At 36.3% G+C, this 20,935-nt stretch overlaps 3 protein-coding genes and 1 pseudogene across 6 annotated transcripts in view; 1 reads left to right on the top strand and 3 right to left on the bottom strand.

Annotated features, from left to right (window-relative positions):
• The window catches only part of si:ch211-230g15.5 (polyhomeotic-like protein 3), a 28,790-nt gene extending 28,305 nt beyond the window's left edge, over positions 1-485 (bottom strand). Inside the window, exons 1-2 of one of the 2 annotated variants that reach the window (XM_059524847.1) lie at positions 335-485; positions 95-176 (exon numbers count right to left, since the gene is read on the bottom strand). The gene's annotated coding sequence lies outside the window, so the exon portion shown is untranslated. The remainder of the gene's footprint in view (positions 1-94; positions 177-334) is intronic. The other variant, XM_059524848.1, reaches the window with a different exon arrangement.
• A 201-nt stretch (positions 486-686) lies between these two features.
• LOC132116183 (leucine-rich repeat-containing protein 31-like) lies at positions 687-8,420 on the top strand. Its single transcript, XM_059524851.1, has 10 exons — positions 687-834; positions 2,757-2,966; positions 3,039-3,185; positions 3,278-3,445; positions 4,068-4,238; positions 6,571-6,738; positions 6,941-7,108; positions 7,173-7,337; positions 7,426-7,593; positions 7,701-8,420. The coding sequence occupies exons 1-10, from the start codon at positions 822-824 to the stop codon at positions 8,048-8,050; spliced, it is 1,728 nt and encodes a 575-aa protein (XP_059380834.1). The 5' UTR covers positions 687-821; the 3' UTR covers positions 8,051-8,420.
• Positions 8,421-8,977: 557 nt separating this feature from the next.
• On the bottom strand, positions 8,978-11,367 carry LOC132115640 (leucine-rich repeat-containing protein 34-like; annotated as a pseudogene).
• A 1,174-nt stretch (positions 11,368-12,541) lies between these two features.
• mynn (myoneurin) lies at positions 12,542-19,922 on the bottom strand. 3 transcript variants are annotated; one of them, XM_059524857.1, is made up of 10 exons: positions 19,786-19,837; positions 19,440-19,510; positions 19,220-19,335; positions 17,050-17,265; positions 15,911-17,019; positions 15,178-15,337; positions 14,512-14,690; positions 14,306-14,389; positions 14,129-14,215; positions 12,542-13,494 (listed from the first exon to the last, which is right to left on the bottom strand). In XM_059524857.1, exons 3-10 carry the CDS (start codon positions 19,225-19,227, stop codon positions 13,100-13,102), a joined length of 2,238 nt encoding a protein of 745 aa, XP_059380840.1. In that variant the 5' UTR covers positions 19,228-19,335; positions 19,440-19,510; positions 19,786-19,837; the 3' UTR covers positions 12,542-13,099. The 3 variants fall into 3 exon arrangements, with proteins under 3 accessions (XP_059380840.1, XP_059380838.1, XP_059380839.1); XM_059524855.1 differs by having other exon boundaries at positions 19,220-19,510; positions 19,786-19,922; XM_059524856.1 differs by lacking the exon at positions 14,129-14,215 and having other exon boundaries at positions 19,220-19,510; positions 19,786-19,922.
• Between the last annotated feature and the right edge of the window lie 1,013 nt (positions 19,923-20,935).

Genomic DNA, 20,935 nt, shown 5'->3' with positions numbered 1-20,935 from the left:
ACCTTTAAGCCAAACATAATGTCACAATGATGTTGTCAAGTACAAAATGTTCATTATCATCTTTTATGTGTATCGTATGACATGTTTGTCCTACCTCCACTTGTGATCGAGACACTTTGTATCACCCACCAATTTTTTCTTTCTACATTAATCATGGGAAATTATATATTAATGTGCTGTTGGGGAAAATAATAAAAATGATTATATAACGCCTAATTATGTACAATGACTTGCATTTACTTTTCTAATAATAAATAATGCACAGTGTCCATCATATATATATATATGGGTTTAAAGCACTAGTAACTATTATATTATTTCAGCAGACACTCACGGTTTCCAGGATTATAGTAAACCTTTCTTAAGGAGGTCCTCAACCATCTTCACTGTCCACTCAGCAAATTCATGGGTTTGTGCAATTTTCATAAATGAATAACTAAGATTTTAAATGAATGAGGCATTTAAAGTGACCGGATTCATGTGACAACGCTTTGTTTACAGTGTTTTTATTAAGCCAAAGTTCAGCCTAACTTCCGGGATCCGGTATGAATGTGACAGGTGTAAACACGGACTGAAAATGCCCCAAATCATCGCGCACTGATGAATGCATATGTTAAAGGTTTAAGAAATATTTCAAGGTAGGAACAGCTCGAGTCAAACAGTTTCTGTTGCAACGATGAGCGGGATATGAGAAAGTAAACAAATCGACTGTCTTTCGTGCTGTTTTAAATATTAATGTATTCGTTTTTCAGATTGAAAAAGGACACAATAATCATACATAAATTACCTGCAGATAAGCCGAGATCTCCATTTAAGAAGCAATGGATTCAACAGGTATGTTGTCTGGAATGTCCAGTCATATTGAACCTCAAAATATGAAATTATACTTGTTGTTTGTATAAAAAAGCCCCTTTTAAAACTTTTTTTTTCATTTTACCTGAAAATTAAGCAAATTAACCACATTTCATAATTGTTAAATGCAAAAATACATTAACATTTATGTAAAATATTATATTAAATAAATAAATAAATTATATATATACATACATATACAGGTCCTTCTCAAAAAATTAGCATATTGTGATAAAGTTCATTATTTATTATATATAATGTAATGATAAAAATTAAACTTTCATATATTTTAGATTCATTGCACACCAACTGAAATATTTCAGGTCTTTTATTGTTTTAATACTGATGATTTTGGCATACAGCTCATGAAAACCCAAAATTCCTATCTCAAAAAATTAGCATATTTCATCCGACCAATAAAAGAAAAGTGTTTTTAATACAAAAAAAGTCAACCTTCAAATAATTATGTTCAGTTATGCACTCAATACTTGGTCGGGAATCCTTTTGCAGAAATGACTGCTTCAATGCGGCGTGGCATGGAGGCAATCAGCCTGTGGCACTGCTGAGGTGTTATGGAGGCCCAGGATGCTTCGATAGCGGCCTTAAGCTCATCCAGAGTGTTGGGTCTTGCGTCTCTCAACTTTCTCTTCACAATATCCCACAGATTCTCTATGGGGTTCAGGTCAGGAGAGTTGGCAGGCCAATTGAGCACAGTAATACCATGGTCAGTAAACCATTTACCAGTGGTTTTGGCACTGTGAACAGGTGCCAGGTCATGCTGAAAAACGAAATCTTCATCTCCATAAAGCTTTTCAGCAGATGGAAGCATGAAGTGCTCCAAAATCTCCTGATAGCTAGCTGCATTGACCCTGCCCTTGATAAAACACAGTGGACCAACACCAGCAGCTGACATGTCAACCCAAACCATCACTGACTGTGGGTACTTGACACTGGACTTCAGGCATTTTGGCATTTCCTTCTCCCCAGTCTTCCTCCAGACTCTGGCACCTTGATTTCCGAATGACATGCAAAATTTGCTTTCATCCGAAAAAAGTACTTTGGACCACTGAGCAACAGTCCAGTGCTGCTTCTCTGTAGCCCATTTCCTGCACACGCCTGTGCACGGTGGCTCTGGATGTTTCTACTCCAGACTCAGTCCACTGCTTCCGCAGGTCCCCCAATGTCTGGAATTGGACCTTCTCGACAATCTTCCTCAGGGTCCGGTCACCTCTTCTCGTTGTGCAGCGTTTTTTGCCACACTTTTTCCTTCCCACAGACTTCCCAATGAGGTGCCTTGATACAGCACTCTGGGAACAGCCTATTCAATCAGAAATTTCTTTCTGTGGCTTACCCTCTCGCTTGAGGGTGTCAATGATGGCCTTCTGGACAGCAGTCAGGTCGGTAGTCTTACCCATGATTGCGGTTTTGAGTAATGAACCAGGCTGGGAGTTTTTAAAGGGTGTTTAGAGTTAATTAGTTGATTCAGATGATTAGGTTAATAGCTTGTTTAGAGAACCTTTTCATGATATGCTAATTTTTTGAGAAAGGAATTTTGGGTTTTCATGAGCTGTATGCCAAAATCATCAGTATTAAAACAATAAAAGACCTGAAATATTTCAGTTGGTGTTCAATGAATCTAAAATATATGAAAGTTTAATTTTTATCATTACATTATGGAAAATAATGAACTTTATCACAATATGCTAATTTTTTGAGAAGGACCTCTATATATATACTGTATAATTTTTCTGCAAAATATATATTTTGTATTATATATATATATAGATTTTTTGTGAGATTAAAAAAAAAAAATTCTCAGTAAGTCACTGTTTATGAAATTATGCATTATTTAATAATAAATAAATTTAGAGTCATTTATTGATCCATTTTGTCTTCACATTCAGAGTCAACCAAAGGAAAGGAGAGTGTTCAGAAAATATCTCCTCTGGATCTGATAATGAACCAGCTCCGAAGGAAAGCCTCTTTCACAGAGAGAAAGAAACCGGCTGTGGGCCGCCTCTTCCGCCCATCAGAGAGCAGTGACAAGAGAAACTCAGGCATACCTGAAGTGAAAGAATCCAGTGAGGGAAAGGAAAATAATGAGCATGGCAAAGGTGGGCATTAGATGTTTTTAGAAAACTTGACTTAATGCAAATATAGATTAACAAACCCTCGTTTTCCTTTAGAGATCAATGACACAGATGATGAGGCTGGCTCTCTTGTGGGCTGGGGTCGGGTGAAGCAGTTCATTCAGAAGCTTGGGAAAACCCCTCACAGTCAGAATCTAAACCTGAGCCACTGTGATCTGACAGCTACAGATGTGGTGGAACTAGGTGGGTGTTGTGACGTGCTGTTGTCCTCACAGTACAATAACAAGACCGTACATTTGTCAGGATCTCCAATTATTGTTTTGACATATCCTCAGCAACGTTACTGCCATTTCTGGCTCAGCTGGAGGTGATGGACCTGTCCTGGAATGATCTGGTTGGAGGCTCCCTGAAGGCACTTACTGCCCATCTGCAGCATGTAGGAAAACTGAGAGTGCTGAAGCTGTGTAGCTGCAGATTAACAGATCAAGACCTTACTGCTCTTGGTACAGGAAGTATTCATTTATCATTATGACTTAAAGGATAGTTCACCCAAAAATGAAAATTCTGTCATTATTCACTCTCGATGTCATTACAAACATGTGGCCCCATGACATTCTTTCTGCGGAATACATTTTGAAGGATATTGGTAACCTAATGACTTCCATTATTTTTTCTTAATACATTGGAAGTAGATGGGAACTGAAACTCAATGGAACTCATACAAATGAAAGGAAATGTTAAATACAAAAGAAGATATTTTGAAGAATGTTGATGAGCAAATAGTTTCAGGTCCTATTGACGTCCATTGTATGGTTAAAAAATATAATGTAAGTCAATGGGAACCAAAACTCTTTGATTACTAACATTCTTCAAAATATCTTATTTGTGTTTTCTGAAGAAAGAAAGATTCATACAAGTTTGAGATGCTATGAATGATGACAGTCATTATTGGATTTTATGTAAGATTTGTTTTAAAAGACTTTACAAAAATGCTTAAAAAAAGCTACATGTAACTCATACATGAGCTAAAAAGCTAAATGTAGACACATATGTCTTTGGAAAATCATATAAATTCCAACCTAAATAATTGAAATTGGTCTCATTTCTCTTAAAATGATATTCTAGGTGAAGCTCTTGACTGCATTCCTCTAATAGAGGTGCTAGATTTGTCCTGGAATGTTGGCTTTGGCGCAGGAAAGTTCAGACACTTAACAGAACACTTCCAACCTCAAAGCACACTGAAGGAACTCCGCCTGGTGGACTGTCAGCTCTCTGAGACAGACATTACAGCTCTGAGTAAGACATGTCTTGTATAAAACTCATATAATTATGGTAATTGAATTAGAACCTCCAACTATTCCCCTGAAAGATTTCATATGACATGGAAGACTATGAAGTTTAATTTTTATGGCAGTGGTGGAGCACTAAAATAAAGTTCAATTATACATACTTTGATGAAATACAACATCTGTAACAATTCTCCTTGAGTAAATATTTGTATTTACACATAAGACTAATGAAAATTTTTGGGGAAACTGTATACAATGATAAAATTTTCTATATATATTTTTTTTATATATAACATGTAATTTATTTTATGCAAAATACAGGTGCATAAAAAAGTTAATATATTTCAGTAAATTCAACTCAAATTGTGAAACTCATGTATTAAGTAAATTCAATGCACACAGACTGAAGTAGTCAAGTCTTTGGTTCTTTTAATTGTGATGATTTTATCTCACATTTAGCAAAAACCCACCAATTCACTATCTCAACAAATAAGGATACTTCATAAAACCAATAAAAACAAAACATTTTTAGTGAATTGTTGACCTTCTGGAAAGTATGCTCATTTACTGTACATGAGTACTGTACATGTCCTCAATACTTGGAAGGGGCTCCTTTTGCTTTAAATACTGCCTCAATTCGGCGTGGGATGGAGGTGATCAGTTTGTGGCACTGCTGAGGTTTCTTTGACAGTGGCCTTCAGCTCATCTGCATTTTTTGGTCTCTTGTTTCTCATTTTCCTCTTGACAATAGCCCATAGATTATTTATGGGATTCAGGTCTGGTGAGTTTGCTGGCCAGTCAAGCACACCAACACCATGGTCATTTAACCAACTTTTGGTGCTTTTGGCAGTGCGAGCAGGTGCCAAATCCTGCTGGAAAATGAAATCAGCATCTTTAAAAAGCTGGTCAGCAGAAGGAAGCATGAAGTGCTCCAAAATTACTTGCTAAACGGGTGCAGTGACTTTAGTTTTCAAAAATCACAATGGAGCAACACCAGCAGATGACACTGCACCCCAAATCATCACAGACTGTGGAAACCTAACACTGGACTTCAAGCAACTTGGTATGATTTTCTCCACCTTTCCTCCAGACTCTAGGAAATGTATGAAATACAAAACTTGCTCTCATCTGAAAAAAGGACTTTGGACAACAGTCCAGTTCTTCTTTTTTTAGCCCAGGTAAGGCGCCTCTGACATTGTCTGTGGTTCAGGAGTGGCTTAACAAGTGGAATACGACAACTGAAGCCAAATTCCTTGACACGTCTGTGTGTGGTGGCTCTTGATGCCTTGACCCCAGCCTCAGTCCATTCCTTATGAAGCTCATTTAAATTCTTTTTAAATTCTTCAGTTTGCTTGACAATCCTCATAAGGCTCTTGGTTTGTTGTGCATTTTTTCTTCCACACTTTTTCGCTCCACTCAACTTTCTGTTAACATGCTTGGACACAGCACTCTGTAAACAGCCAGCTTATTGGCAATGCATTTTTGTGAATTGCTTTGTGAAGGGTGTCAATGATTGTCTTCTGGACAACTGTCAGATCAGCAGTCTTCCCCATGATTGTGTAGCCTAGTGAACCAAACTGAGAGACCATTTTGAAGGCTCAGGAAACCTTTGCAGGTGTTTTGAGTTGATTAGCTGATTGTCACCATATTCTAATTTGTCGAGATCATGAATTGGTTGGTTTTTGTTAAATGTGAGCCAAAATCATCACAATTAAAAGAACAAAAGACTTAGACTACTTCAGTCTGTGTGCATTGAATTCATTTCATACATGAGTTTCACAATTTGAGTTGAATTACTGAAATAAATGAACCTTTCCTCAACATTCTAACTTATTGAGAAGCACCTGTATAATTGATTACTTTTGGGTCAAAATAGACATGTTCTTGGCAGGTTTCTAAAACCATTTAGCATTCCTCCAGCTCAAAATGCATATTTAAAGAGCTAGGGGTCTAATGTCAGGTCAGATAAGAGATCATTATGACATCATTATGAATTATTAGGAATCAGCGCAGTCAGACTGAGGAACATATTACTCACACATATTACATATTAGTTCTTGGCTCATTTTGAGTTGGACTAGTCAGATTTAGTGATTTGGTAACTTGAGACTTGCTCTGACTGGATCATTGAATCAGTTCTCGACTGATGCAATCAGTAGTTGATTTCACAAATAAACCACTAAAAACAGGTTTGTGAACCAGAACGGTTAAATTAGTTCATTAAAAATTTGAGTCATTTGAGTTGGAGTTAAGCTTTAGGTCATTCAGAATAAGCCTATAATGAGCTGTGAATGGTTATTAATCATTTTTATTTTAAAAGCACTTATGTTTTTCTACAGGTGAGGCTCTTCCCATGTTGTCTAGTTTGGAGGAGTTAGATCTGTCCAATAATAAACTGTCCATCAAGGGAATGGAGAACTTCACCTCCTCTCTAAGCTCAACTCCACGACTGAAGACCCTAAAACTGAGCATGTGTGGACTCAGTAAAGACAGCCTTAGTATTCTGGGTATGAAAGCAATGATAAAAGCTCCTTCAAAATAGACCATAAGTGGTAGACAAACAACTATTAGCAACACAGCTACAAACTTACAAACACACACATTAAATGTTATACTAAGAAGCTCCAAATTCAGACTAAAATATCAGTAAGTAACCATTTCAGTTACAATAATAATTTTGGAGATGTTTGTTTTGTGAAATGTTAAAAGGACAGGCACTCAGGTTCATCCCTGCGCTAGAGCACATCGATCTGTCGTGTAATAAGGAAGCAGGTGGAGGTCTAACCACACTGGCCACTATCCTAGTTCTCCTCCCACACTTGAGAAGTTTGGACATGCATCTGTGCTGTCTAACAAAGGAGGATGTATTGGCTTTAGGTAAGACATGTTGTCACTGTTGATTTAAAGTTGTTTGTATTCTTATTCTAACTTGGCTTCTCAGTCCAGGTAGCTCCATCTCTCAAAGACCTCCAAGAGCTGGATTTGTCGTTTAATAAAAGTGTTGGAGATACACTCCCGGATCTTCTGCAAACCCTCCCTCTTTCTCAGATAACCAAACTTCCACTGAACAACTGTTCTTTGAACACACACGCATGCAATGCTCTTGGTATGAAACCAATACAGTTTCAAAAAACATGAAACTTGATTCGTTTTAAATAATGAGATTTTGAAACAAATGTGTGTGTGTTTCAAAGCTACCGCAATGCAGATGCTAAAACAGCTTGAAAGGCTGAACTTGTCATGGAACAAGTGTGTGGGAGAAAATCTGAGACAATTTCTGGAGCCTTTGCAGCCTGATTGCAAACTACAGGAACTCAGACTGAGTAGCTGCAGTTTAACCACTGAAGATGTGCTACATCTTGGTCAGTTCTGGTCGAAGAATGTTCAGTTAATTAGGTTAAGGCTAAGGTTCTACACTGCTTGAAACATCCTTCTAATTAGACTTTTGCAAACTGTTGTAATCTTGCAGAATCTGCTTGTCAGCATGGAGCTCTGTCCCATCTGGAGCAGCTGGATTTGTCTTATAATGGCAGCATTGGGGATGGTGGTTGGATGTCTCTTTTTGAGAAGGCTGCTGCTCTAAAGGGACTGGAGGAGCTGGATATCAGTCTGCGACCTTCTGCTCCCCTCTCTGTGTCTCCCTGGCTGCCCGCCTTGTTGGAGGCGCTTCCGCAGCTAGCGTCCCTCAAGCATCTGTCTCTGCAGCACTGGGCCCTGAGTTTGGCTGAGAGAGAGAAGCTGGAAAAAATTCTTAGCAAGAAGAATGTCATCCTGGAATGTGACAGGCTGGACATGCCCACGCCAAAGGCTGCAAGTTAATAAGAAGCATTTCAACAGCTTTGATAATTGTGGCTTTCCAAGTTACTGAAGTAGCAAATTAAGATGTTACTGAGAATGTGATGACTGAAAGGCATTCAACCATTATGTACTTTCCTATGACCCATAATTTTAAACATGTATTTTACAATTTTTATATCACACAAACGATCGTATAAAAAGAGGATTTTTTTATCATCAATTTAAAACATGGAAAGTTTAAATATAACTCGTCAGTATAGGGTTAAAGTAGGGTGACCATACATCCTCTTTACCGAGATTTCTAAAATGTTCTGGTTTTATCATAAACGTATTATTTACTTAGATCTGCGTGATGATTCATAAATGTAAATTTTTTGATTGAATATGCCTTTAGTTCACCCCAAAATAAAAATTCTGTCATTAATTACTCACCCCTCATGTTGTTCCAAACCTGTAGGACCTTCATTCATCTTTGGAACACAAATTAAGATATTTTTGAAGGAATCCGAGAGCTCTCTGACCCTCCATAGACAGTAATGATATTACCACGATCAATGCACAGAAACAAAGCAAAACATCAGTAAAATAGTCCATGTGACAGGGGTTCAACTGTAATTTTATGAAGCTACGAGAATAGTAATATCTTGATTTGTGTTCCGAAGAGAAACAAAGGTCTCACGGGTTTGGAACGACATGAGGGTGAGTAATTAATGGCAGAATTTTTATTTTTGGGTGAACTATCCATTTAAGTGTTGATGGTTCGCACTACAGTAGAGATTATGAGTATTTAGGTTTACACTTTTATTTTATTAATTTGCTTCCCTTCTCATTTACATTAAACAAAAATATAGTTTTGGACTGAAATTTCTAAATCAAAATCTCTCTGACTTTTATCTGTCCTGCCAAAACTGTTGAAAAATTTGCATGTGATACCCAATACAGCTAAGACTAAGTGTCAGAGCAAATCATTTACATAAATGACGTGTTTTTCGCAGACATCATGGCAGCCTGTGACATTTCCAAACACTGGACACATGGACAAAAAGGCTGTAATCAAAAACACTAACTTTGCGATTAATTATAATAAATACAAATGTAACCAACTGTGCTGTGGATTATTTTGCATGTCAGCAAATGAAAACGTTAAAAAACAACAAGAAGTCACAATTAGGTTTAGTCTAAATGTGTCTTATTCTGAAGCAGCAACATGCACTTTCGGACAAAATCATGAATGTGAGTCTGGATGGATCTGCAGAGCCAATGAATCTGATGCCATCAGGGCCAGAGCTGAATTACTTAAGTCTTCATGTTCCCCATATCTGGACGTCCAATAATAATGCCTGCATAAACAATGAGATACTTGTAGAAAAACTGCTAGAAAAACACAATCATCCACCTCATAGTGAGAAACATCAGTGTGCCGCCCACTGCTTATGAGCTGAGAGAAAGCCTGATTATAAATGCAGAGAGAACATCAAGACATTTTAATGACCTTTTGCACAGTAGTTTAACACTGTTCTTGATCATTTAGGGACTTGTGGAATCTCACCATGCAAACTAGCTCCTCAACTTTGTTCCCCAAGATGTAAATGTGTGTGAGACAGGAATTCACTTTCATTGCCTCAATGAAGGACTTAAGACCTTCCTTTCCAATGTTGTTGCTGGTAACACAATCTGTACGGAAAAAATTATGACATAAGCTATTCAGCACATACAAAGGATATAGCTTTATGTGTAAACTGTGTTAAGCTAACTGAGACTTGTTATAACACTTATATATCATTGCTCTTTTTGTTGTTTTTGATTGCTTCCACTGTCCTCATTTGTAAGTCGCTTTGGATAAAAGTGTCTGCTAAATGAATAAATGTAAATGTAAACCTGAGATTTAATAGAGTTATTTTATAGGTAAATTACACTAACGCTTAATGTTTGCTGTGTGGCAGCTTGATAGCTTCACTTAGATACACCGCACCATGGTCTTCAATGCAATTGGAAGACAGATCTTAAATCTCCAAAGAGGGATTTTGTTTGAAAACCTCTGATAAGCATTTGGCTCCATCCTGTGTAATTCTGTTACTGTTAAAAAAAAATACAGAAATGAACACGTCTTTTATGACTATCTTTTAGTCATATTATAGTTATTTCCTTTCTGATGAACTTTACAGTTACTGAACTGAATCAACACTGATCAAACAAATTTAAGCTGTTACTAATGTCTTTGTACAGCTGCTTTGCAGCAGAATTTGAATTTGCCTCATATTTGATTAAATTGGCATCATTGGTTCTTTTAATTTCCTCTTTATTACTCTGAAGGTGCTTTGAAACAATCTGTATTGTATAAAGCTCTATATAAATGAAGGTGACTTGAATATCTTTTTTTTCTGTGGAGCACAAAAGATCTGTCATGTCTGAGTTGCCCTGTGCCATACAATGATAGTGGAAAGCCATGGTTGCCTTTCACTTCCATTGTATGGAAAAAAAAACAGCTACGATATAACTGCTATAAAATCTCCTTTTACTTTATTCTGTGGAAAGCAAAAGGAAGTCATACAGTTTTCAAAAGAATTGAGGGTGAGTAAACGATAACAGAACTGTCTTTTTTATGTGAACCATCCCTTTAGGATCATGAATTAAGTGAGTATATACCAGTGAAGATCCATGTAGCGTAGAGAGACGTTTAACTTCAGTGTTTCACACAGTCTCTCCACAACAGTATCAGTCATGTCATGTTTTCCCAAGTGAAGCTCCCTCAGTGTCTTCTTCACCACCAGCATCTGTGCCATATCGACTGTTGTTTCCTCCTATCATTTAAGTTAAGATTACTTTTAACCACTAAAAAAAGACATATATATATATAAAAAAGTATAATAAATTATGTATTTCAGAGCAGTTTTCCTGAAAACATACTTGAAGACTGAAAAGATGAGGTCGGCTAGAATTAATAGCACTGATTTTTCTGTTTTTCTTAAGGATGATGGCAAAAAACTACTTTAATTCAAATGTAAATTACCTTTATTTTGTGCTTATATTTATGTTCAACAAACTCACCAAATCACATTCTGAGATGTCTATTTCTTCTAAAGTAGAGATGATCTGCAACATAGCAGCCAGTTGCATGGCACCTTGTTTCCAATCTGACTTCCTGTCATTCTCAGCATCTTCAGACTTTTATTTTTCTGTGAAATTAACAGAAAGTACATGCTAAAATTGTGATAGATCTGGGCATTAATGTAACATCTATAATTAATGTACAGATGAATTTGAACATTGATTCTAAATGTGAATTAGCCACACTTACGTGCAAACCAGATCAAGAGACTGAAGGGACTCACTCTCATGTTAAAATTACAATATTTCTTTAAAGTCTGACATGCCAGAAAGTGTTGGTAGTATGCTTAAAAATATAAACAGTGTGAGACACTCTTATGACATACAGTTACTGAATGAGGTGTGCCTCATAAGATTTAAACCTGCAATGGAGTTTTACTTTCAGTTCACTATAAAATCATAGTTTAAAAGTATAGGTATAGGTTACAATAAACTTGTAAATATGTACAATAGTTTATGATTTGCATGACCTAAGTGTTCTGGGTAGGACGAGTTAATATTTACCCTTTATAGCCGAAATTCTCACAAGATCATATCGTCGTCTTGTCTGTCAGCTGTCTCCATGCTTTGGTTGATCATTAACGGTTAGTTTGAGTGAGCCATCAATGAATTAAACAAAACAACGTTAATTCACAGAAAATTTGAAACGACTGCTCATACTTTATACTGTATTATATACTTCCCAAACCAACCTACTAATGTTGTCTTCCAAGACTTCCAAACACATGTATTTGGAGGCTGGTAAACTTCAGCGCATCCACATGAATATTGATTCTGAAGGTCCTCCATGTTTCACGCTTTATGTCGCTATGGTAACAGAGAACGGTTTTTGATTGAACGCTGCTGCAATGGCGCCATCTTCAGGTCGTCTGCGCTTCTTTCGACGGCGATTATTATGAGGTAAGTATAAAAGGTAAAATAGAAATAAAACAGATATATAGAAACATGGTTAAAGAAACACAACAAACTGTCTAAGTCGTCGAGAATAAGTGAAACATACCTATTGAACTGTTCACTGATTATTTTCTTTATGAATGTATTACACAAGTACGCATGAACGTGTTATAGATTCAGATATTTAAAATGTACACATTTTGGAGGAAAGGCCTTGAAACGTATTACTGGACCTACAAAAATAAAAACTTGAAATTCTTGTTTATTTAACACTTAAAATAAAGCCAGTGTAAATAAAAGTACAATAAAAAGCTTTCTTTGAAACTAGAATTAGTTTTTTTTTTCATCATCCCAGGGGACAGAAAACTTCCCCTAGTTGAAGAATTTGCCTAATATAAAAACTACAATAAATAATTTTGAGGAGAACTGAGAAAAAAATATGCCCACGTTCTTCACCAGATTCATTCTGTGAATGCATTACTCAAAAATATACATCAACCACAACAAATATTCAGTTGGAGATGATTTATTATAAATTTTTCCCAGTTTGTAAGAGGATCCAAATGATTTCACATCATATATGAAATTGTTCAGAGACTGGGTAATATAACATTCTAAGTATTTACATTTCAAACTTCTAAAAGACAAACGTATGGTTCAAAATATCATAATGACCAAGTCAGTTGTAATGTATAGCCACAATGTCCTTTCAATTAAATAAAAAAGTATTTTTAAATGAACCAAAATTAATTTATCACATCTTTTATATTACATCTAAACGTAGGTTTGGCCTTCCCATCATTTCAGAAAATACTTTATGCCTTTAATGATCCAGATTCTGCTCTGAATGTGACATTACATTTAATTAAGAAAAAAGCAAGAGAGGAGAAGCCCCACATATTCACACAATAGCTTTGTATAACTGATATCTGCTAAGAGTTCATTCAAACGCTGAGAAAACAAGTTATCTGAAGGGATGTTTGTGACAAAATGCTTCCGCACAGATCCTAACCTCAGTCTTCACTTAATGGAGAGAATACATTTAAAATGGAAGTAAAAGCTGGTATTTTAATCAATGGTCTGAACGATGACAATCTGCGTGTGCTCCATCTCAGCGGTTCCTGGGATTTCGTACTGTTCCACTACATAGCTGACTTGCTCGCCAGATTCTCCGTGTTGGAAGAGAACGGGTGCTTCGGATGAATCTGCATGCTGGAAGATCATGGAGGGCTCTGTGCCATCTGCATGCTGTATGATCATCTGAGGCTCTGCTGACTGCTGGATAATAAGTGAGGTTTCCGGGGGCAAAATTGGCAAAGGGGGCTCTATTTGAATTTCATGGTCTTGGGAATCGACAAGGGCGGAGCGCACACGAGCAATCAGGCCCTGGTGGTCAATGGGGATGTTGAGAGGACACTGCGTTGGGTCGGTTTTCAAAGGAGCCTGCTCTTGGCCTGGAAGAGCTAAAAAAAAAAGTTTGTTTTAAAATATTGAGATGAATGGATAGATCAACTAAGTTGTAAATATACAACTGGTAAAACTTTGTGCTGCTTAAAATTTGTTGTGTAAACAGTGATAAATTTTTTTGGCTTCTTTGATGAACAAAGAATTTCAAAAGAACAGCATTTTTATTTATTTTTTTAAACGGAAATGTTTTGTAACTGAATAAAAGTATTTCTTACTTATTCCAAACTTATGAATGATGGTGTATGAAGGTTTCCACAAAAATATTAAGCAGGACTGTTATAAACATTGATAATAAGAATTTTTTTTGAGCAGCAAATATTAATATTAAGAATATTAAAATGATTTCTGAAGGATCGTGTGACACCAAGGACTGGATTAACGATGCTGAAAATTCAGCTTTGCCAGCAGAGGAACAAATTGCAGTTTAAAACAATATTAATATACATAACAGTTCTTTTAAATTGGAATAATGTGTCTTTGTATTACTGTTTGTACTGCATTTTTGATTAAATAAATGCAGCCATGGTGAACATATTTATTTCAAAAATATATATAAAAAAATCATAATATTTTCAAATGAATAGTTTAATAATAAACAAACAAACAAACAAAAACTTTAAAATAACACACCGTTATGCTTCAAAATGCTGTGCTTCTTCAAGCTATATATGTCTGAAAACATGTTCCCACACAGGTTACACCTCACTTTTCTCGATCCTACAGGCAAAAGGACACAGATAAATGTGTTTGCACATATCCTTGTTCATTTTGAAAAATGGAAAGCTTTAATTTATTAACTAAATTTACCATTGTGGATGTCCATATGTTTTCGAAGTTCACCAGCAGTTATGCAAGGTTTTCCGCAATCCAAGCATATATATGGGGTCACACCTAAAACGGAAGGCGAAAAACAACAAATAATTTATTAAACACATACTTCCTGTGCCATAGGTATGTTACAAAATCGCTAAAGAAAAGGTTAAAAGCTTTATTTAAATGCATCACAAACCCACCGGTGTGTTTCCTGGTGTGAGCGATGAGAGAGCTGGACACAGCGAATGCCATGCCGCAGGTGTCGCAGATGTAGGGTTTCTCCCCCGTGTGTCGCCGCTTGTGGTACATCAGAGTGCTGGCCTGTGTGAAGCGCTTCCCACATTCTCCACACTCATACGGCTTCTCACCACTGTGCTTCCTTAACAGAAATGTTTATTCTCCTAATTTATTATTGGTATTTTATCTTTTAATTGGATAACAACAAATACAGTATATCGTCCAATTCATGTTTAAGTGTCCAAAAATAGATATGGACAGCCAGTCTTTACGTATAAATAATAGTAATAAGAATAAACAATCCACATTAAAACAGTAAATCATTAGACTAAAACAAAATATTCATTATAAATATTTTCCAATAATTTATAGTATTACTAAACATAATAACATTTAATTCAATATTAACGAACAAAGTGTGAACTCTAAATATATCTGTTTCTACAATGTACTATATCTAAAAATAATAATATTAAATCTGATATTAAAAATACTGAAAAATAGGGATGTTTTTGGGAAGCAGGCCGGATTTGAATCAATACCCTACTAGGAGCACAACCACATACATGTGTAATTCCAATTTTATGAGATTTAATTTGAATATTGCACATGAATTGCACAATGCATACCTTATGTGAATCTTCAGATTACTAGAAGTGGCGAAAGCTGCTCCACAGAAATCACATTTATGCGGCTTTTCTTCTCCGTGATGCATGCGGCAATGATAGACCAGCTGACATTTCTGAGCAAAACGTGCCTCACAAGATGTACAATTGAAGGGCTTCTCTCCTGAAAACAAATCACTCTACAAGTCATTCTATAAGCAAAATTAGGCAATGTACACTACAGTTCAAAAGTTGTTTTTTAAGAAATGAATACGTTTCAAATAAACACTGCTCTTTTAAATTCCATTTAACAAAGAGTTCTAAAAAAACTTTTTCACAAAAATATCAAGCGGCACATTGTCTTTCAACATAATAATAATAATAATGTGTTTCTCGAGCAGCAAATCAGCACAATAGATTAATTTCTTAAGGATCATGTGATACTGAAGACTGGAGTAATTCAGCTTTGCCATCACAGGAATAAATTACATTTTTACAATATATTGAAATAGAAAACAGTTATTTTATGTTGTAAAAATATTTGAAAACATTAAATTTTTGCTGCATTTTTTTATCTAATCAATTCAGCCTTTGTCAGCTTAAGAGACAGAAACATAAATAAAAAAAACTTTTGAACAGTAGTGTGCGATTAACAAACATGATGGACATTTCATACTATAGTTCCACATTTTTGTCATCAAAACTATGGAATGAAAGACAAATTTATTTAAGTTAATGAGTGTATTAATGCAGTAACCTGTGTGTATGCGCATGTGGGTCTTCAGCTGGTTGCCCTGTCTGAAGGAGCGGGTACAGAGCTGGCACTGATAGGGTTTGAGGCCCTTGTGTATGCGCATGTGTCTGCGCAGGCTGCTCATCTCTGAGAAGAGGTTCCCGCAGACATTACAAATAGGCCTGTGTTTGTCCTGCAAAGGCTTCACTTCCTCTTCTCCGGCCCAGTCCTCGTTGTCATTGGCAAATTCTTCATCCTCTACATCGTCTTCATCCTCCTCGTTACTCGCCTGACTTTCTTTTAGCTTTCTACTCAAGCTTCTCTTTCTGTTGCTGGTGCGGACCTTCTTGGCAGGATTTGACTCAGAATCCTCTGTCCCTTGAGATGAGCTTTCTTCAGTGTGTTTCTCAGTGTCTTGGTTTGTTTCTCCGGGAGCTTCTTCTCCACTGTTCTCTGTTGGATAAGAAGATTCGGATGCCTCGGAAAAAAGAGGTTTAGATCGAGGTCTTCCTCTTTTACGGCCAGTCCCTTCGTTCTCTTTCGTCTTCGCAGGTTCTGAGCCGTCTTCCGTGTTTGTAGTTTGGTTCTCAGTGGTTAATGGCTTAGTCCGTGGTCTCCCTCTCCCTCGTTTTAAAGGAACTCCGTCTGGGTTTTCCACATCTGTCACATCTGCCTCACCAGCATTCACAAAATCTTCTTCAACAACTTCTGTTTCTCGGGTCTCTCCTTGTTCTTCGTCTCCTTCTGCACCAGATGATAGGGGTATATTTCCTGGCCCTTCTTCTCTGTGAACAGAGCTCTCCTCTTCTTGATCCTTGGTGTCTATAGACTCCTCTCTGTCAGTGGACAGCGGTCTAACCCGTGGACGACCTCTTGGTCTTCCAGTTCCTCTCCCTACTGAGCTGCTTTTTGGGCTCATGGTTTGTTGCGCTGGAGACTGTTCAGTTGAATCAGAATTCAACGGCCTCACCCGCGGCCGACCTCTCGGTCTCCCCCGACCTCTACCTCTGCCCCTGTGAGCAGTTATGGTCTCACTCTCAACATCATCCTCATAGAGCCTAGTTTTGGGTTTCCTCCCTCTCTTGCTGCCACTCCTCTGCGGCGTCTGTTCACTGGATGACTGGGCTTCATCCATCGAGGCGGGATCATCCTTTAACCCATCTTTGTTTTCCCTCAACCGCTCCCATTCTTCCACCTCCGCGATTGGCTCTAAAGGTTCGTAGTCGTCTGGGCTCAGGGGGGAACGTGGATCTTCGTACTCCGCTTGTCTTGTGGGCGAGCCACCAAATTTAATATCATCTTGAGTTAGTGTACAACGAGCCACAACCTCGGGCATCCCAAGATAAGATGCAGCTTTCTGAACGCTTTCAATTTCTTCTCTGTGGACAACAAAGCACAGAAATTTATAATTTACAGTAATAACTATAAGAAGCGTATGCACTATATAAACATATATTAGTTTTAATCAATAAAGGTTTGTCAATAAACATTAATCAAATAATATTTTACCCAAAATAAAATTTTGCAGGTTAAATAGTTCATAGCACAGTAATTAAACAGGATTGTGGTAGAGTAAAACTAAAAATTCATATTCACTACTGGAAGAAATATCCTTACCATTATTTCTGGTGTATGAAAATTCCCAATGCTGTTGTTTTCATAGTCATTTATATGTTATATTCAGTATGAGTTATTCTTTAAGAATCTTTTATTATTACTCCACTTTATAGTCATATTATTGTCTCTCATTAACTATATACTCTCACGTATAATTCAATAATTCCCTTTTATTATGGTCCATTCCATTCATGGTACTAAGTGTTCTTTTCCAAGTGCTGGTATTTGAAGATTGCAAAGCTCTGCTGTTTCTGCAAGAAGGATGTAAAACCACAACCCATGTCTCTATTTTTATCTGACTTCTGTCTACTGCCCTTCACAGGTCATGTCAACAAGACCTCGCTCTGACTTCAAGTAATTTACCTGGAGAAAAACGTGCCCAGGTGTATGAGACACAATAGGTAAATTTCTTTGACATCTATCGATCAGACATAAACATCTTGAGATTTTCTAAGATGATGCAAGTCTGTACTATTTATATTATTCCAATTGGCTTTTCAGGCAGCTTCTCCTTTTCAGCTGATCACATTACATGCTCCAAATGCATTTGTCTTTTGACTCCTGAAGATTATTAAACTTTGATATTAGATGACCCTCTTAGAGCTTTAGCCGAATATATTCAGTTTGGATTTCTGTGTTCATTCTTAATCCTTTTCTATCAATTTATATATATATCTTCAGTACAGACCAAAAGTTTGGACACACCTTCTCATTCAAAGAGTTTTCTTTATTTTCATGACTATGAAAATTGTAGAGTCACACTGAAGGCATCAAGGGCTATTTGACCAAGAAGGAGAGTGATGGGGTGCTGCGCCAGATGACCTGGCCTCCACAGTCACCGGACCTGAACCCAATCGAGATGGTTTAGGGGTGAGCTGGACCGCAGACAGAAGGCAAAAGGGCCAACAAGTGCTAAGCATCTCTCGGGGAACTCCTTCAAGACTGTTGGAAGACCATTTCAGGTGACTACCTTTTGAAGCTCATCAAGAGAATGCCAAGAGTGTGCAAAGCAGTAATCAAAGCAAAAGGTGGCTACTTTGAAGAACCTAGAATATGACATATTTTCAGTTGTTTCACACTTTTTTGTTATGTATATAATTCCATATATAATTCCACATGTGTTAATTCATAGTTTTGATGCCTTCAGTGTGACTACAATTTTAATAGTCATGAAAATAAAGAAAACCCTTTGAATGAGAAGGTGTGTCCAAACTTTTGGTCTGTACTATATATATATATATATATATATATATATATATATTTTTTTTTTTTTTTTTAATCATGGACATTTTTTCAGTAGTGAATATGAACTTTTTACTTTTCAGCTAAATAATTATTTATTTATCTACTACACACACACACACACATACATATATATATATATATATATATATTAGTAGATAAATAGATCATTAAAAAAAAATTAAAATATGTAAATATATATTTTTAATATGTTTAAAAAGGAATTTAAAATAAATAATAAATATCTTTAAAAAAATCCACAACTTTTAAAATGATAAATTTTAAAATAATTTTTTTAATTAATTTACATGACCTTTTCAGGGCTTAAAATTATTTAAATACTAAAATTATTATTATTTTTAAATACTTTGAGGCTTTACAAATTTTCAGGCTTTATAGGAACAGTACATAAACATAGATAATGCTACATACAGATAACAGTAAATGTATAGAATTATATTTCCATGAACTCACCTGTCCATATTCAAGTCACCAGTGTAAATGTAAGTTAGTAGTTTTTCAAACACAGCACCGCTCACCAACTTTGGGTCCAAAGTTATGGTGGCATTCTCCTTTCCGGCATCAATAGACTGCGTAGAGAAATACTCGCTAAAGGCTGCCAGAACATTATGGTGTGCATTATATTGAGACTGTCCTATTACTACTGTGCAGTCACACAGAAAGCTTCTCTCACGTTGCCTCTTCAGCTGCTCCAGAAGAAACTCGCTGTGAGTGATATGTGGCATGACGTGGAAGAGGAGCAACCTGCAATGTCAAGAACATCTTATAACACCAGCCACTATTAAACATCTCGGAGAGATTTTTCAGAAATTCTGTCATTATTTATTTGTATTGCATCCTCTTTCCATATAATAAAAGTGGTAAGTTCTAGTAATAAATGTTTGGAACAACATAATGGTGAGCAACATGAATAAATGATTAATAATTTCAATTTTGAGTGAACTAGACATATAATGACCATATTTTACGTGTAATCATTTTGTAAGAAATAAACAAAATAACAAAAATAATTCACTTACCGCACGTAAATGTATAATGGTTTAGACCACACCCGAAATAAACCTGTTTAAATTAAACAGACATGCACGTAAAAATAAAGAACATGTGCACATATAAATGAACCAATAACTCAATATAAAATACGCGACAGTTCAGACTGGACAACATCAGTTAAGGAAAATAAAAGTTCCCGCCCATTGCTCAAAAGTTGGCTGCAATAACGAGCTTGCTAACAAACTATCACCGTTAAAACCCACTCAAAATATTATAATGCACACAATAATTCTAGTCGTAAATATGCACAAAAAATAGCTAAATGCATTGTTTTCTGAAATGATGCTGATAGTATTGTTTATAATTTTGACATGCAAAACAAAGGGCTCTTATTTCGAAAATGCTTGATCCGGTAGAGCGCGAGCCGCAATTCACAGCTTCGCTCTACATATTACCGTGTCGTGCGATAATTATTTAAATTATGTGATTAATAAATCTAAAGTTAAATTCGATTTTTAATAAATATTAAGGTCTCACGTTATTTCGACAGTAGATTAAAATCTCTTTGCTTTGACGGCCATTTTCGAGGTCTTCAAGGGGATTCGGTCGGTGACGTCATGTCCTCCCGTCTGAATGCTTTCCGGTGTTTGAACCAAAATGACAACTGTGACCATTAGATGGCGCCAAACACACAAACTGTACAGAATCCACACAAATGTGCAGAAACTGGTGCATTCAAGAACCAGAGTGTAAAGTACAGGAAGGAGTAATGTAGCTTACTTCATTGCTAAAACGTATCTTTTATTTTGGGAATGTTTACTTTTGAAACTACTTGTAGGTACTTTTATTCAATGACAATTGAAAGGCAAAAGTCATACTTAAAAAATAAATAAAAATAACCCTTAATCACCCTTAATCCCATGTTAAAAAAGACATTTACCCAGGGTCAAGGGTTGTGTGAAAAGATCTTTAGTAAATTTAGCTGAATCCTGCGCCAAAACTACAAGCAACATGTCCACAACATAGAATTAACCAGGAGTGGAAGGCCTATTAAGATCAACAATGTGACAGTTAACCACAATAGGCGGTTAACTATTAAGGAATTTTACTTTATTTAAGAATCAAACTTACATAACAATATTAGTAAATAATATTTGTTTAATGGTAAACAACTAC

This window comes from Carassius carassius, chromosome 35 (assembly GCF_963082965.1).
Source record: "Carassius carassius chromosome 35, fCarCar2.1, whole genome shotgun sequence".
In the NCBI taxonomy this organism is placed as follows: Eukaryota; Metazoa; Chordata; class Actinopteri; order Cypriniformes; family Cyprinidae; genus Carassius; species Carassius carassius.
This window is presented reverse-complemented; position numbering and strand designations above follow the sequence as displayed.

Bases quoted from the DNA above. Each gene is read 5' to 3' on its own strand.
- mynn (XM_059524855.1), bottom strand. From the start codon at position 19,491: ATGCCACATATCACTCACAGCGAGTTTCTTCTGGAGCAGCTGAAGAGG. The intron at 14,691-15,177 runs GTATGCATTGTG...ATTTCTGTTAAG, and splicing joins AATCTGAAGATTCACATAAG to GAAGCACAGTGGTGAGAAGC. The intron at 13,495-14,128 runs GTGTGTTATTTT...TTTTTTTTTTAG, and splicing joins CAGCATTTTGAAGCATAACG to CTCTTCCAGGCCAAGAGCAG.
- LOC132116183 (XM_059524851.1), top strand. The intron at 2,967-3,038 runs GTGGGCATTAGA...GTTTTCCTTTAG, and splicing joins AAATAATGAGCATGGCAAAG to AGATCAATGACACAGATGAT. The intron at 7,594-7,700 runs GTCAGTTCTGGT...GTAATCTTGCAG, and splicing joins TGAAGATGTGCTACATCTTG to AATCTGCTTGTCAGCATGGA.